The 15,851-nt window shown below is 27.6% G+C and overlaps 2 protein-coding genes across 2 annotated transcripts; one reads left to right on the top strand and one right to left on the bottom strand.

Moving 5' to 3' along the window:
• Positions 1-443: 443 nt before the first annotated feature.
• Positions 444-1,988, bottom strand: LOC101205293 (ethylene-responsive transcription factor ERF098). Its single transcript, XM_011660957.2, has one exon. It carries the CDS (start codon positions 1,097-1,099, stop codon positions 653-655), a length of 447 nt encoding a protein of 148 aa, XP_011659259.1. The 5' UTR covers positions 1,100-1,988; the 3' UTR covers positions 444-652.
• An 11,536-nt stretch (positions 1,989-13,524) lies between these two features.
• LOC101205053 (ethylene-response factor C3) lies at positions 13,525-14,456 on the top strand. The gene has a single exon (XM_004148928.3). The coding sequence runs from the start codon at positions 13,597-13,599 to the stop codon at positions 14,290-14,292; it is 696 nt and encodes a 231-aa protein (XP_004148976.1). The 5' UTR covers positions 13,525-13,596; the 3' UTR covers positions 14,293-14,456.
• The last annotated feature ends 1,395 nt before the right edge of the window (positions 14,457-15,851 follow it).

The following is a 15,851-nucleotide window of genomic DNA, read 5'->3' as shown; positions in this document are numbered from 1 at the left end:
TAGAAAATAAGCCTCAACATCTTTATTTTTCTCAACATTTTACAATCTCAAATTTAAATTTTGATTTCACGTAGGTTAGTGAAAAGTAAACTTTTTTAAAAAAAACACCAACTTCTTATGCAATGGTTCCATGATCAGAGCTAAATTTTACTACTTCACTCATTATCTAAAGGAGTACGTGTTTGAAGCTAAGCAAAGAATAAAATTATTTAGTCGTAAAAGCTACAACGTAAAAAGTTAATAAACATGAACCTACAAATTGTTTGGTTCAAACTTCATAACAATTAGTAGAGTTTAAGTTAACAACTCAATTCTCTTCACGTCTACTCCTTATAACTTGTCCTAATTGAATACGTCATTTCAAGTCGGGATATATGAGTATGTATTAACCAAGCAAGTTAAATCATAAATATAGTTTTGATGTTCATTAGAAACAAATGCAATTGAGTCAACTAAGAAAAGAACATAATTTTTCTTTAACTATTTCAAACAAATAACAATATTTGTTTTTAGTAGTACAACAAATTTACAAGAACCGTAAAAACGAAATCAAATTAATCCAACATTATAAAATTGAAATCCCCAAAATAAATTTTCCTTTTCCATTTTAGGAAAAATAAAATAATATATTGGGGTTGCACAAATATTTTCCTCAATTCTTCCGATTATACCCTTCTCCTTCCGATTGCAAAAGCTCCTCCAAGAGCTCATTGTCCAAATACTCAAACTCGATCACTTCCCCCGATCCACGGCTCGCATTGTTGCCGGAGTAATTTCCCCCAAAAGATATCGTCGTCGTTGATGAAGAACCAGACGCCGCAGAAGAACCATACCCCGCCCCAAAATTAGGGTTTCCACTTTGGTACTCATTCGGAAAATTCAATATCGCCAAATGCCCTCTGAACGCATACGCCGCTTGATCGTACGCCCTCGCTGCTTCTTCCGCCGTATCAAACGTCCCTAACCACAACCGAGCACCATTCCTCGATGGATCTCGAATCTCCGCCGCGAATTTCCCCCATGGCCGTCGCCTTATCCCTCGGTAACGACTTTCATTTGTCGATCTCTTTCCTTCATTTCCAGTTCTCTTTCCTTCCATTTTTCTTCTTCTTTTTCGTTTTCTTTTCTTTTCCTTTTTAGTTCTAATTTATTAACACTGTGAAACAGAGCACTACTACTACAGCAGAAGAAAAAAGAAGTTTATATTTCAAATTTGGAGAACGGCTAACGAGGTAATGTAAATCTGTTGTATTTATATCCAAATTGAATATACTAGAAATCAAGTCAGCCATGTTTGAAGGTTGAAATTGTCGTATATGGTGAGGGAAATTTCTGGGAAGATGATTTTTAGCCGTCAGGAATGAACTATGCAGAAGGAGGTTTTGTTTTAACTCCGTAAGATTTTATTATTTTAATGGGTAATTTATAAAGAATGGTTTTTGGGGTTTTGAAATTATGAAAATCTTTGTTAGACTAAAACATAAGATATATAGATTCATGCATGAGCATGATGGTCTCTGTTGTGTCAAACCAAATATTTGTGTGTACTTATCCAAATTTACAAATACTCTGTTCTCTTCTCTCTCTCCCTCTCTCTGTTATACAAAAAGATTGGGAAGAGAGCTTTGACCTGCTTTGGTAAGGTGTTGAATTCAATGGAGGGCTTTGTTTAATAGATTATAAAGGTAAAAGGACAAAATATGGGAAAATCTAAGAACCTCCTCCATGTCTGTGGGGTGTATTATTATTTTATTTTGTACAAGGCATTACTTGGACAACATCATCTTCTTTCAAATAAATTATGATCACGGATAGCATCATGCTGATGTTCTGGGTGATCTGTAACTATGGTGTGCTTTTAACATTTTTCAATAGCATCATGCTGATGTTCTGGGTGATCTATAACTATGGTGTGCTTTTAACCTTTTAGGTTGGCTAGTGTGTTCCTATTAGAAATGTGACACATATCGAACATGTATTGTGCATAAAATTTCTATGAGGTATATTAATTCTTTTACACCAAAACTTTTGTTTACTGCTCAGATCTGAGGGGTGTTCATGTCTTTTAAGCAATGAAATGGCTTTGAAATCGTTCCAAGTGTGAGGCAGTATAGGTTCTATGAAAGCGTTGAACCCAAACTAAAAACAGGATAAATAGTTACAAATTTTATAGTACAAGAACTAAATTATTACAAAGTAAAGTTTGGGTAGTAAATTGTTACCAAGGTATACGTGAGTTGGATTGGTTGAGTTGGGTTGAGGGTATTTTTTGGACTAATCAAAAGTTTATGTTGGTTAGGGTGACAATCCGAAAGACCCAAATAAAGTTTCCAACCCAACCCTTAAAATTTGGATCGGGTCGTGGCTATATATTATTTTTCTTTTTAATTTTAAATGGGCATTTTAAAAATAGCAAAATAAATTAAAATATTTACAAATTATAACAAAATTTTGGATTCTATCGTTGAAGATAACGTTAGATTCTAACACTATAGAATATCGGTGGCTATTAGTGATAGAATTAAAAAAATTTGTTATAGGTTATAAATATTTTGTAAAATTTGTTATTTTTAAAAATTTTCTAATTTAAAATAGATATATTTATAGATGACAATAAAAAGTAGTCAAAGGACTACATAAGACAAGAAAAATGTGTAGATATTTTTTATGGGCTTCTAATAGTATATATAAGCCTAAATATGATTATTAAATATGTGTAGTTTTGAAATTTGGGCTCAACATTTTTATAATTTTGTAGCCCATTAGGACTTTTGTGAAAAATATTGCACTGTTGGATCCAAGATATAAATAGGCACCCCTATTTAGGCTTATATATACTATTAGAAGCCCATAAAAAATATCTATACATTTTTTATGTTATCATATAGTTACATTTGCCATCAACCTTGTATTCAATAATATAACATTGGACATCAGAATTGGATATATTGATACAACGAATAATGTGTAGTACGTGACATAGTAGGTATATATTGTTTGTGTAAAGGTATACATTAGAAACATACCTGGGTTGTTGAAATTCAACATATACGTAAATCCTGGCAACATCTTGTATGAGTCTTCAAAAGATCCTCTAACTTCAGCCATTGCAATTTCATGCTCATAATGAATATAATTGACTAAATCTTTAGAAGTGCTCAATTTCTAACTAGCTATACTTATCATATAGTTAACTAACCTAAAAAACATAATTTAGCCCATGAACTTCACACCATTTCTTGAATCTCTAAATTTAAAAGATTTAAAAAAAATATATTAATAATTGATCCCTTCTTCCTTCATATGAATCACTAAATTAGACTCACAAATATAAATATTGATGTGCATCGTGATTTGAACCCGAGACTTATTGTCCACATAAACATACATGTGTCAGTTGAGTTAAGCTCATGTTGGTGTTATCATAAGTTTTTTACTGTAACAATTTTGAAGAGAATCAAACTTTTAGCTTTTAGAAACAAAATTTGTTTTATTCTTTTAATCTAAACCCAACAAATTTATGAAAGTTTTCAAGTATTTCAAATAAATATATCTTCAACTATAAATTTTTAATTCATTCAAGAAAATTGAAATTTCATTTCATTTTTTTTTGACAATACGTAGGATGTGGGGTTGAACATCTTACTTCAAGATCATCATACATACTTGATATTATTAATTTGTGTGTGCTATAAAAAAATCATTCTTGAGAGATACAAAATAAAACCGTTAATAAATTATAATTATTATTGTTTAAAAGATTGGATAATTAGAGAGTTGGATGCTTGCGTTTGTACTTTAAAATAGTTCTTATATTTGGAAAACTCAAACTAATTTATGAAAGTTCTAAAAACATGTATGAGCATATTTCTAATATGTTTCAGATTTTGTATCAATAAATTGTCAAGAGTTTAGGAGTAGTTTAAATTGAAACTTAAACAAATGATTATAATTCTTAACTTGTAATCTAAAAATTTCAAAATATAGTTTTTCAAAATAAAAAGTAATAGAAAAATAAACGTAACAATTAAAGTTAAAGATTGAAATTTACCTTGAATCAATCGTCTTCACACAAAAGAAATAAAATCACTTTTTTCTTAAAAACATTGTTATAAATCTATTCACAATGCATGATATTATATATTTATAGGAAAGATTAAGTTGGATATTTCAATAACTTTTTTTTCTTTTATGAAAATTGAAAAAATTAATAAGAAAATATATCATGTATTGACTATCAATTAATTATAAACAATATATGAACTCATATTTTTTAAGTTTTGGTATTTAGAAAACCAAACCTAATTTGGTTTAGTGTAATTTATTTCTCGTGTTTATTACAAAAAAACCTAGGGGTCTTTTCAAAAATATAATAAAGCAAGGTTTACAACAATTTTAAAAACGAAAAAAGCTCGGGCCAATATTAGAAAATATAAAAAATGTATCTGATTAATTGACATCTAGCACGCATAATTTATTTGGAAAACGATTATTTAGATTTGACTATTCATTCTTATACGACCGTTTATATTTTACTACCAAAATCTAAACGATTCTTTTATAAAAAAATTGATACGCGATCGTTTAGATTTAACACACGATCGTTTAATTTAATCCTTAAATTTGGGTTGTCAAATCTAAATTATTTTATTCAATACTTTTTTGTGGTTTAGATTTGGCACGCGATCGCTTACATTTGATCGTTTCAATTTGAATAGTCAAATCTAAACGATTTTTTTTCAAAAAATTTTGGAACACAATCATTTACATTTGACACACGATCATATAGATTTGACATACAATCGTTTAAATTTGGATAGTTAAGCCTCAACGATTTTTTAAAATATTTTTTTGGTACACGATTGTTTAGATTTGGAACATCATTATTTAGATTTTGCTATTTTTTTGTACACGGTCGTTTTCATTTGGCAATCCAATATCCTAACGATTTTTTTTCGGGAGCTTTTATATTTGACACACGATGTTAAACAACCAAATAACAGTTTGAAAAAATCGATCTTTTTATATTTTGTACACGATCTTGAACCAAATAAGAATTTGAAAAAAAATTAAAAATTACAAAAGAAAAGAAAAAGACGATGGAAAGGAAAAGAAAAATTGCAAAAAAAAATATGAAAAGGAAGAGCAAATGAAAATATTTTTTAAAAAAATGTAGAATGAGAGAAAAAGACGAAAGAAAAAAAATTGCAAAAGAGGAAAATAAAAAAGACTAGAAGAGAAAAGAAGAAAGACGATGATAAGGAATGACAAACCTTGACTTTTTTTAAAAAATAATTAGTTTCATCGACATTAGTTTTTAATTAGGTTTTTTTTCTCACGTATTAAAATCTAATGGAATTAGAAATATTTTGAGATGCTATTTAAATATTATGATAGTGTCTATTTCAAAATTTATAGTAACAATATCATACAAAATATTTGCTCAAATCAAAATTCTAATATAAATAATAATAATAATACACTTCAAATTTCTGATAATCATTAAATTAGCTTACTCTTTTTTAAAAGTGTTCATAGATATTTTCTTTTCCTTTTTACATCAAAGTTAAATAAATAAAATAAACCACTTTAATTTTCTGATAACCATTAAGTGATCAGCTTAGTACTCTTTTTAAAAAGTGTTTATAGATTATTATTTTTTCTTTCTTCGTATATGTTAATTAAGCAACAAGAACAGTCTCACAAGAGTCAAGGTATACTAAACAACAGCAGAAAATGTGTAAGAAAAGAACCCTAAATAGAGACGAAGAAGAAGACCAAACTCATCATTATCCATTAGTTATATAGAGAACTTTGTTTGGTAGATCATATGAATGCATAAATTTTGAAAACAAAGGTTCTAGAAAAGAGGAGTTGTGTTTATCTTTTCAGATTATATGCATTTAGTTGCAAGTTGAAAAATTATAATTCTAATTTGAATCAATTTTCAAAATCTGTTGTTTGAAATACATTTTCGTTGTTTAGTTGGATATAAACTATTACTCATTAATTAACAAACTTATTCTCTGTTCAATTTTGTTTTTGTATAATTATTATTTTGTAAATATTATAATGTATAATTTATTACATTTGTATGTTTTTATATGAACAATAATAAAATATCAATTTCATATAAATAACAATAATAAAATAAATTTATAACATAAATATGAAAATTGTTTCATACTACCAAACTTGATTTTAGAAATTTTGTTATATATTTTAATAAATATGAAAACAAAAAACAAAACTTAAGTTACCAATTAAAAGTCCTAATCTTCCTCGAACTTTCTTTTATGGCAAATATGATAGATTAACCTAAAATGGAAAAGTTATTAAAAAATTAAATTAAGAAAATTTTCAAGAGTAAAAAAAGCTTGAGAAAGTTGTAAAGTAAAAAATTATTAATTAAATAGATAAATAATAAGAGAAGAGAAAGAAGAAGCAAGCAAAGCTTGAAGATGAATGAATGAATGCATGAGAATTGACAAATTATTAGAAGACTCATTTGATTTTTCTTGATATGACATCATTTTCCACTATGAATTAGTTGAATTTTTTAATTCAAGAGATTGATTTTACAAGTGGGAGAAAATCAATTATTAATTAGTTTACAATAATTTGAAATTAAATATTCATTATTTCATATAATACATTTTTTAATACTTCAACTTGATGTTTTAATTTTAATAAAATTAAAACAAGTTGGGTATTTAGATGCATGTGTATGTATATGTATCTCAAAGCCCTCCATATGATTAAATGCATCCATCTTTTTAAGAATAACACATTTGTCAAACATAAAAGTACATCACTTTCTTTTCTTCTACGTAATTTAATCTGACTTGATTACATGATTTGCTTGACTATACTAAAATAAGTAATTAAAGATAATAATCATTATTCTCTAACTATTATTAATTGCAACCTTTTTCTTTTTCATTAAAGAAAAAGATAGAATTAATTAGGACTGAGGAACATGAGATCTTGGTACATGAACCATCCCCAATAAACCCAAGATTTATTTATCACGAGGGCTAATTATAAATGTAAAATATAATTAAGTTATAAAATAGAATTAAAGATTTAGATATTGACATTAACCTAATTGAGAACATGAACTTTTCACAATCTTTATTATGCTTCCATCTAAGCCTAAAAGTGATTATTTATCATAATTTTTATCAAGTAGATTTTATATATATTATTATTATTTTACAAGATTGTTGTTATTGTTATTGTTACTTCTCCTAGCTAATTATATGATATGGTAACGTGTTTTAGATAATTAACAAATATTTTAAATGTTATGTAGATGATATTAATCCTATCTTTTTCATCATGTGTGAATCATATGATCCGATCGTCATTGTATACGCATTTGTAATTTTGTATTTTTCAAGAAAACAATTTTACAAAACGTTAATTGTTTTAGGAGTTATAAATGTAATGTAATTTAATTATGTCATCTAGAGGGTAAATTTTTTGTTTCAAGCAAGAATGGTCATATATAGAAACAATATAATAAAGTAAGGGCCAACACATCACATACACACATCTTTATTTATTTGGACATACAAAACTTTTACATGTAAGATATATATATAATCTAAAAATGAAGCATTTAGTATCTAAAAACTATAGTTTAAAAATTAAAATAGAAAACTAAAAATCCTTAAATGAAGAACCCTTTTATTTTTCTCCTTGAAATTCCTTGATATAATTAAGATATGCAAGTTGACAAGGAAACTATTGATGACAAAATAAAAATAAACAAATTGGTAATGAATATTCTCTTAATTAATTCTTTTAATTAAAAAAATAGTTAATAATGGTCTTGGCATCATATCATATCATATGTTAAAAATATAATTATCTTTGTTTCTATTGTTAATTTGTTTTCATATGTTTATATGCATTTTGTTTTTGTATGATGAAATTGTGTGCCATCTCTCTTCTCTATAGAAGTTATTGCTGCCATCCATTGTATTCTTATTCACTTTAGTTGTTAATTTTTTTTAATGGAATTATAAAACCCATAGATTACCAAAATAAACATTATTATTATTACTACTAGCTCTTATATTATCTATTTGTGATTGAATTTCATAGTCTTTTGTCCAACAATCCCCATACCAAGAGGATTATGTCTAAATTGAATCATTCATTTAAAATACAGTGTTTGTTAATTGAATTAGTAAATGTCATTATATTAGGTTTAAAATTATTTAAAATACATTTTTTATTAAATACATTATTATTACTTGCGTCGAGAGCGTTGTATCTATGCTTTGTTTAAATCATTTTTGCCATGTTTTGAGTCTCTTACGTATTTGTTATTTACATAATTTTTATCTAACCCTAGCTATGGACACAACAACAACTACATGTTGTATTTTTTGAATTCTACTTTAATAATAAATCGTTCTCTTTGTCAGTAGATGTAGTTAACACACTCTTAATGATTTTTGTTTCGATTTTCTACTAGCTATTGCTTTACATTTAATTAATTTGTGTTTTCTTTATTTGTTGTTCCACGGTATAGAAGTAACTTTGAATCCTACTTTCGAACTCCTTAGCTTTTACACACATGTCAAACATCACATTAAGTGCTTAATGTGCAACTTTATATTTTACAAGTTGTATTCTCTCTTTCAAACAAATTAACTGTTGGTGTTACGTCAATATTGCCGGTCGAGAGAGATCCTAATGTGGTGACATATTGTCAATATGAATGTATAACTCACGTGTTAGACATTATCAAAATTTCTATATGGTAGACTAGAAGTCCTCAACAAAATTTCAAGCCTCATGTTACCAACGTTCAAATAAATATGTGAGTATAATGCGCTTTGATTATAAAAACAAATATATTGCGTATAAAAGTATTGATAGATTCAATGCTTTAATTAATTAATAATTTTATTATTATATATGTGGTTGAACGTTCAAGAAAAATCTGTGTGAAAAAAGAGAAAAGAAAAAACAAAATTAAGAGTTTTGAATGAAGAAGAAGAAATGTTGGAAGACATAAACAGTTCTTTCTTTTCTTTGTTTTTTCTGCTTTTCACAAAAAGACAGAAACAGTACTAAAATAATGATGATTTTAGACATAAAAGGCTGAGGTTAGAATAATTTATTCCCATTTTTCATAGAAATCAATTTTATTCTAAACTTTCAAAGTTTGAATAATTGTTTACATTTGTTTATCTACTAATACTTAATTTTATATACGTACGTTTAGAGATTAAAATTAGTATCTTATATTTCATAAAAAGAAAAGAAAACTTAAAATCCATGATAGGTTTTGGACTTTTTACATGAAAGAAGTGGATTAGTAGATAATAGTTCTTCAAAATTTTAAAAGTAAAGAAGTAATTTCCTTTTTGATAGGTTGTGATTCTTAATTCTTAATTTTAGATTAACTCTATACAACAAAAATAAAATTAGTAGATTTAATTGTTACTACATTTAGTTTTAAAAGTCATAAAGTAATGTCTTTATAATATAGTTTTAATATGTTTATGTTATGGTAGTGTATATTTGATTATTACTTCTTTAATTAATTTTAAAGTAAAAAAGTTATTTATTTTTCTTTAAAGGTTTTGAATATTCTTGGATTTGGATTCTTTAATTCAAGATGAAATTAATTAATAGAATTTATTACTTCTATTTATTTAAAATGCTAATGAGTAGTTTTAGTTTGGATAATAATTAGATGTAGCTTAGGCTCCCTCAATCACACACTCTTGAGGAATTTCTAGAATGAGATGTTATGGTGCACATGTTTTGTTGACCAAATTTGAAATTATACTATTATCACAAAATTTAAATTGGAACTTTCTATTTTTAAATCAGATTTTCCAATTCATTAAGTAAGAAAACATAAATTTGTTCAAATATATACACTCAGTTGTTAATTTAGAAGGTGTGAAAAACAACTTTTATATATGTGTGTGTGTGTATATATATATAATACAGTTTAATGACATAAATTATTAAAATCTAATTAAAAATGTACCTTTTGAAAGAAAAAAAATATGAACTCAACATTTATTGGATGGAAGATTGAATATCATCAACCTATATGAAAGGATAACAACTGTTGAATTATTCAAACCAACTAGAAGATCAACATCTATCTAATTCTTCATGTTCTAACAATCACAATATTTCATCAAATTGTTAAAAGTTTCTCATTCAGAAAAGAAAAGTTAATCTTTAATAACTTGTGTTAAACTTATATAAAACTTTAATCAACTTAGAAGGTTAAAATAAGATTTTAGAATTTCTCGTAAAAAATGTTCACAATAAAAGTTAATTTTTTTTCTTTAAAAGAATTTTTAGATCTAGATTAAATCAAATCACTTTGTTGATCTTAAAAAAGAAACAACAACAAACTCATTTAAAGAGTCTAAACAGCATGAAATCTATCCTTGTCCACAATCACCTTCAATCACCTACAACATCCATATACTGTACTGTTGGTTTCAAAGCTTTTTCTATAAAAGTTTAGAATTTTTAATTGCATACTGATTTTTTTATAAAATATCTTAAAATTAGAAAGGTAAAATGTTAAATAATTAGAAAAATTAAAGAAGTTAAAAGAGAGAATTGGTATAAATAATTGAGTCAAAATTTGCAACTGGCATAGGAAAGACCTTTGCTTAAAAGAACATGTGGAGTTTAAAAACTTGTGTCCCACTTGCACATAAGGGTTAGCATTTTTATTTTACTCATCCACTTTTATGCTTTTTAGTTAAAGTTACCTTCAACTCAGGGCTGAGCATACACCTAAACAAAAGCTTCGGTCAATATATAAGAATAGACCATAACAAGTTTTTTTCTTTTTAACTTAATTGATGTACGAATTTAAGATATGTTATTGTATGTCTATATAACAATCTTAAATCTTTAAATCTTATATATTTCTAATAGGGCTGTGAATCTTAAAAAAAAAAAAAATCTTAAATTGGTGGAGGATTTTAGATGTTTAGGGTAATTATTTTAAATGATGAAGTTGGAAACGATATTTAGATATAGAAATTTTTTAATGACTTGATTCATCTGACGTAATATTTCAAATAATTTAGGGACTTACTCACAAAGTTTAACTTAAAAGATGAAAGATTATAAATTTATATTAAACATATTTGGAAATTTAAGGATTGATTGGACACAAAGTTTAAAAAATTAGGGTACTATATATATATACTAGCTAGATAAGGACGTGTTTGATTCAAAAACTAAACACATATACATTGTTGAACGAGAATAATTTCGTATCATTCACAAATTGTCACGTCATTACCAAAGTAATGGGAAAAAATACAAATAATTGAAGAGACTAATTATATTAAAAGTTGACATGTCCCAAATTGAAATTGAAAGATATAAATTGGCCAATTTTGATCATGTCACGTGTTTTCATATCATAACGGTGGGATCAAGTTAATTATTTTGGTGAAATTAAATATTATTTATTTGTGTTAAAGTTCAATTGAGTTAAAAATAAATAAATTTAATTTACTTCAAATGCATGCTAAATATGATCCAAATCCATATACTTGAGCTCATGTGTCTCGTCCATGAATCAACAAAGTTCAAGTCATAAATCCTATCAAAGAACTCTATAAATAGAGAAGTTACGAGGGACAAAATTTTGAGAATTCTCTCAAGAAGCAAAAGACGCCAACCACTCTCGAAGAAGATTGAAGTTTCATTTGAAGATACAAACTTTTTTTAGATTTTAGCTTGCATTCAATCGAGAGAAAACAGAAGAATATCAAATAATAGATAAAGAATTAGTGCATCACATTATATTCAACGTCCGTTCAACTCTACGAATTAGTTTTTTTTTTTAAATTTCGTGTGAACACATGTGATAATTTGTTATTAGGAATGCAACATAGGATCAGAATCTTCCAAATATTATTTGACATAATCAAAGATATAATTTGAAAGTTGCTTTTATTGGACTCGTTGATGTTAGGGAAGTTTTGAGGTTGGAAAATATCCACTTTTCTTCAAATTGCCTTCCAAAAATTTAACATATTTAAGAAAGGGAAAAATGTGCATGGTTTGGGTTGGAAACCAACAATTATATAATCCTCTATTCCACTGATTTATCGCAAAATGTTGCTTCATGGACTAAAAAATCCATACCTTTTCTTTAAAACTATGATGGATCTACCACACACACACTGCTTTAAATTGAAACACGACCTTTCTCTACACCTTCTTTTCTTTGTATATATTTACACTTGAGCTCCTCTACTTCCTTTCCAGTACCTTTTTGTATATTCTTCCTTTGATTATGCATCATCATTCTTGATCTTGGAACATAACGAGAATGCTATATATAAATATATAAATATGTCAATCTAGTTGAGAAATTCTAATGCATCTATTAGTACATTTTTGTTTAAACAACAGAAAAAAATTAATTAATTTTAGGAATAATGTGTAGTTTGAAATGCTATCAATGCTATCCTCCTAGCTCTACTTCCATATACACTTAAACATCAATTGTTTGAAACCCTATCACTATCATCAGTAGGGTTTTGGCCTATTGGCATATTCATATCACATTCTTCATTGTTAATTAGAGAGGAAGAATTTAGGTCCCTCTAAGCAATTAAGAAACTTTGACTGCCTCTTTTTTTTTTTTTTAAGTCGTCTTGGATTTTTCACAAGAATAAAATATTTGAAGTTTCAATTTTAAAAAAAGTACAAATGTATTTGCTAGATATTATAGTAAATTTATCCTTCATCCCGTAAACTTTAGTTTTTTGGTCAATTGATGATTTAAGATAGTATCAAAGTAGGTTAATTGAAGTTGTCCTATGTTTAAGCCCCAACAACGTTACTTTCTCACCAAAACACTCACAATTCTAATATACTTGTACTATTTAAAAAACTAGCATTAATTTACCGAATAAAATATTTATTTTCATTAAAATTCCAAAATATAAAAATATCTTCGACTAACATAAACAACATATATAAATATATATATATATCGTGAACCTCAAAGTTAAGGATGAGATCCTCCACCCTAATATACATACATGTATTATCTTTTTCTTTATTATGATTTGCCCTTACCCTAAACCCAATCCATTCCATGTAATTTGAACTTGAACTTGGATGGATGTAGTTTTTAGGATGATTGGATTATTTAATTAAAGAGAAAAGGGCAAGTAGGGTGTAAGTGGTCAGCAAAAACGACATTGACAGTTGAGAATTTAGATCCCCCACACCATACCACACCATACCACACCACACCACACCACACCATCTCACATTCCTCGACCCAAATATTAGCCGCCTTCTCTTAGCCTCTCTAACAAAATTCTTTGACCCACGTGCCTTTTTTCTTTTTATTGTGCTTCTTCCACTATTTTATAAACCACCACCAACTTTGTATATATTTTATAAACTTTTCATACATATCATTATAAATAATAACAACCCCCTTTACTTTTTCTTCTCTCTCTCTTATAAAAAGGGTTTCTCACCTTTCCAATTTTGGTCATAAACTCAAAACCCCCCCACCCACAATCACATTAAACTAAAACCCCATTTATCCAAAACATGTCAATTCTTAGTGATTTCTTTGGTAATTACCAAGAAAATTTCTTGTGGAACAATGATCACAATCAGAGTTTTATTTCCGGGGAAGAGACTTCATTTGACTTCAATTACTTGAACGATATGTTGTTTGATGATATGGTTTTCGCCGAAGAGACGATGTCGTCTTCGGATTCAAGCTCTTGCTCGTCTCCGATTGAGTTGCAAGTTAAGGAGGAGGTGGTGGAGGTGGAGGTGGAGGAAGGGAGTGTTTGTGATGAGGTCGTTGTGGAGGAAGATCAATCACATAAGGAGGAGAGGGTTTACCGAGGGGTACGGAGGCGGCCATGGGGGAAGTATGCAGCCGAGATTAGGGATTCGACACGACAAGGGGTGAGAGTGTGGTTAGGGACGTTTGATAGCGCCGAGGCGGCTGCGTTGGCATATGACCAAGCCGCATTTTGTATGAGAGGAGGGTTAGCCACGCTCAACTTTCCGATCGAGGTTGTTCGAGAGTCGCTTCGGGAAATGAAGTATCGGTGGGAGGTCGGGAGCTCACCGGTCTTGGCGCTTAAGCGGCGCCACTCCATACAGAGGAAGAGGATGGCTGAAGTGGAGAAGATGGAGAAGAAGATGATGAAGAAGAAGAAGAAAAGTGTAGTTGTTTTTGAGGATTTGGGTGTTGAGTACTTGGAAGAACTTTTAAGTTTGACTTCTTAAATTGTGGGTGGTCATTAGGGATTAGGGATGATTGTTAATTCTTTTGCCCTCTATTCTTTCCTTCTTTTCTTCATTTTATTGTAATACCTCAACTAGTTATTAATGTTTTAATAATACTTTATACATTAAATTAAATTAAAGTGTGTGTGTAATATTCTATATTATCATACAAAAATCAAATCATATCTCATAATTATATCTATTTAATTATCACTACTACTCTATCAATGTACACATGTATGAAAAAATTACAAGCTACCACAACATTGCATGCTGTTATTAATTCTCAGCTGAAATGATAATTGAGTGAAAAATTATATGTTAATGTTATTGTTACCACATACACCCTCACACACACATACATATATCTTCATTTTTTAGTTTAATATAATGTGTGGGATGAGTCCATTTTAAACTTAAACATATTGATGGAAAATATATTATTTATACTAAATTAAATTATTTATATATAAATATATATAATTATATAGCCAATGTAGTATAAATGTTTTTTTTTAAGGATTTGTGAGGTTGATCAAGAAATCGAACCTTTAACCTATAAATTGTTAGTATATATATATTACCTAATGTAAGTCTAACAATAATTAATTTAACATAAATGAATTTAATTGTTAACTCAACAAAAAAAACTCATATTACTTAGGAGTATCCATGGACCATTATATATAACTATGGGATCATGTTTAATTAGCAATATAATATTTTTCTCTTTAATTTTCCATTTTCTTAAGTTCGTAAATATAATTTTTTATAAATATAATAATATACTAAAACTCAAGTATCATTCTAAATATTTGAATATCTCACAAATACGTTAACACATTTATAGTACTCTTATTCATGTCCTACGACGAAAAAGAAATGCATGCATTAATGAAAAGAATAAAAAGCCACATGAGGTGATCAAGCTTGAGATGAGCTCAAAACCTATCATCAAAATATAGATAAAAGAAAGGTTAGTGGAAAGCTTTCTAGATAGGAAATAATTGTGGGATTGGAGGGTTCAAATAATCTGATAAACTGACTATTCAATTCAAACTGTGAAGGTTGAGTTGGGTTGAATTTTTTATGTTTTTTTCTTTTGAATTGGATCAGTTCAGATTATATTTTTAAAAGTATGGGTTGATCCCAATCCGAACATCGAATTTATAATATTATTAAAATATATATTACATTTTAGAAATATTATAATCCATATATATATTATTATGAGGTTTTTTTAAAGTTTATAATAGGTAAGTTGAATTTTGATATTTAAGATTTGAGTTTTATGAAATTTTAGTTATTAAAATGTGTTGTAGACAAATTTAAGTATTTTAAGTTAATAAATAATATACTTAAAAAAGAAAAGAAAAGAAATAAATAATCGAACAATCCAACTCACTCATTATCTAACCCAAATTTTAAAAATTAGGTTGGGTTGGGATGTTATTGAATTAGTTGATTGTCACGCCAGTAAGACATTTTAAATTCGATCAACAAGTTAATGGTTCGGGTGAGCTACTAGACATCAAAAAAAAAAAAAAGAAGAGTAAATT

The sequence above is a fragment of the Cucumis sativus genome, chromosome 7 (assembly GCF_000004075.3).
Source record: "Cucumis sativus cultivar 9930 chromosome 7, Cucumber_9930_V3, whole genome shotgun sequence".
NCBI lineage: Eukaryota > Viridiplantae > Streptophyta > Magnoliopsida > Cucurbitales > Cucurbitaceae > Cucumis > Cucumis sativus.
This window is presented reverse-complemented; position numbering and strand designations above follow the sequence as displayed.

What these genes read in the sequence shown, in the direction of transcription:
- LOC101205293 (XM_011660957.2), bottom strand. Translation starts at nt 1,099, where the DNA reads ATGGAAGGAAAGAGAACTGGAAATGAAGGAAAGAGATCGACAAATGAA.
- LOC101205053 (XM_004148928.3), top strand. Translation starts at nt 13,597, where the DNA reads ATGTCAATTCTTAGTGATTTCTTTGGTAATTACCAAGAAAATTTCTTG.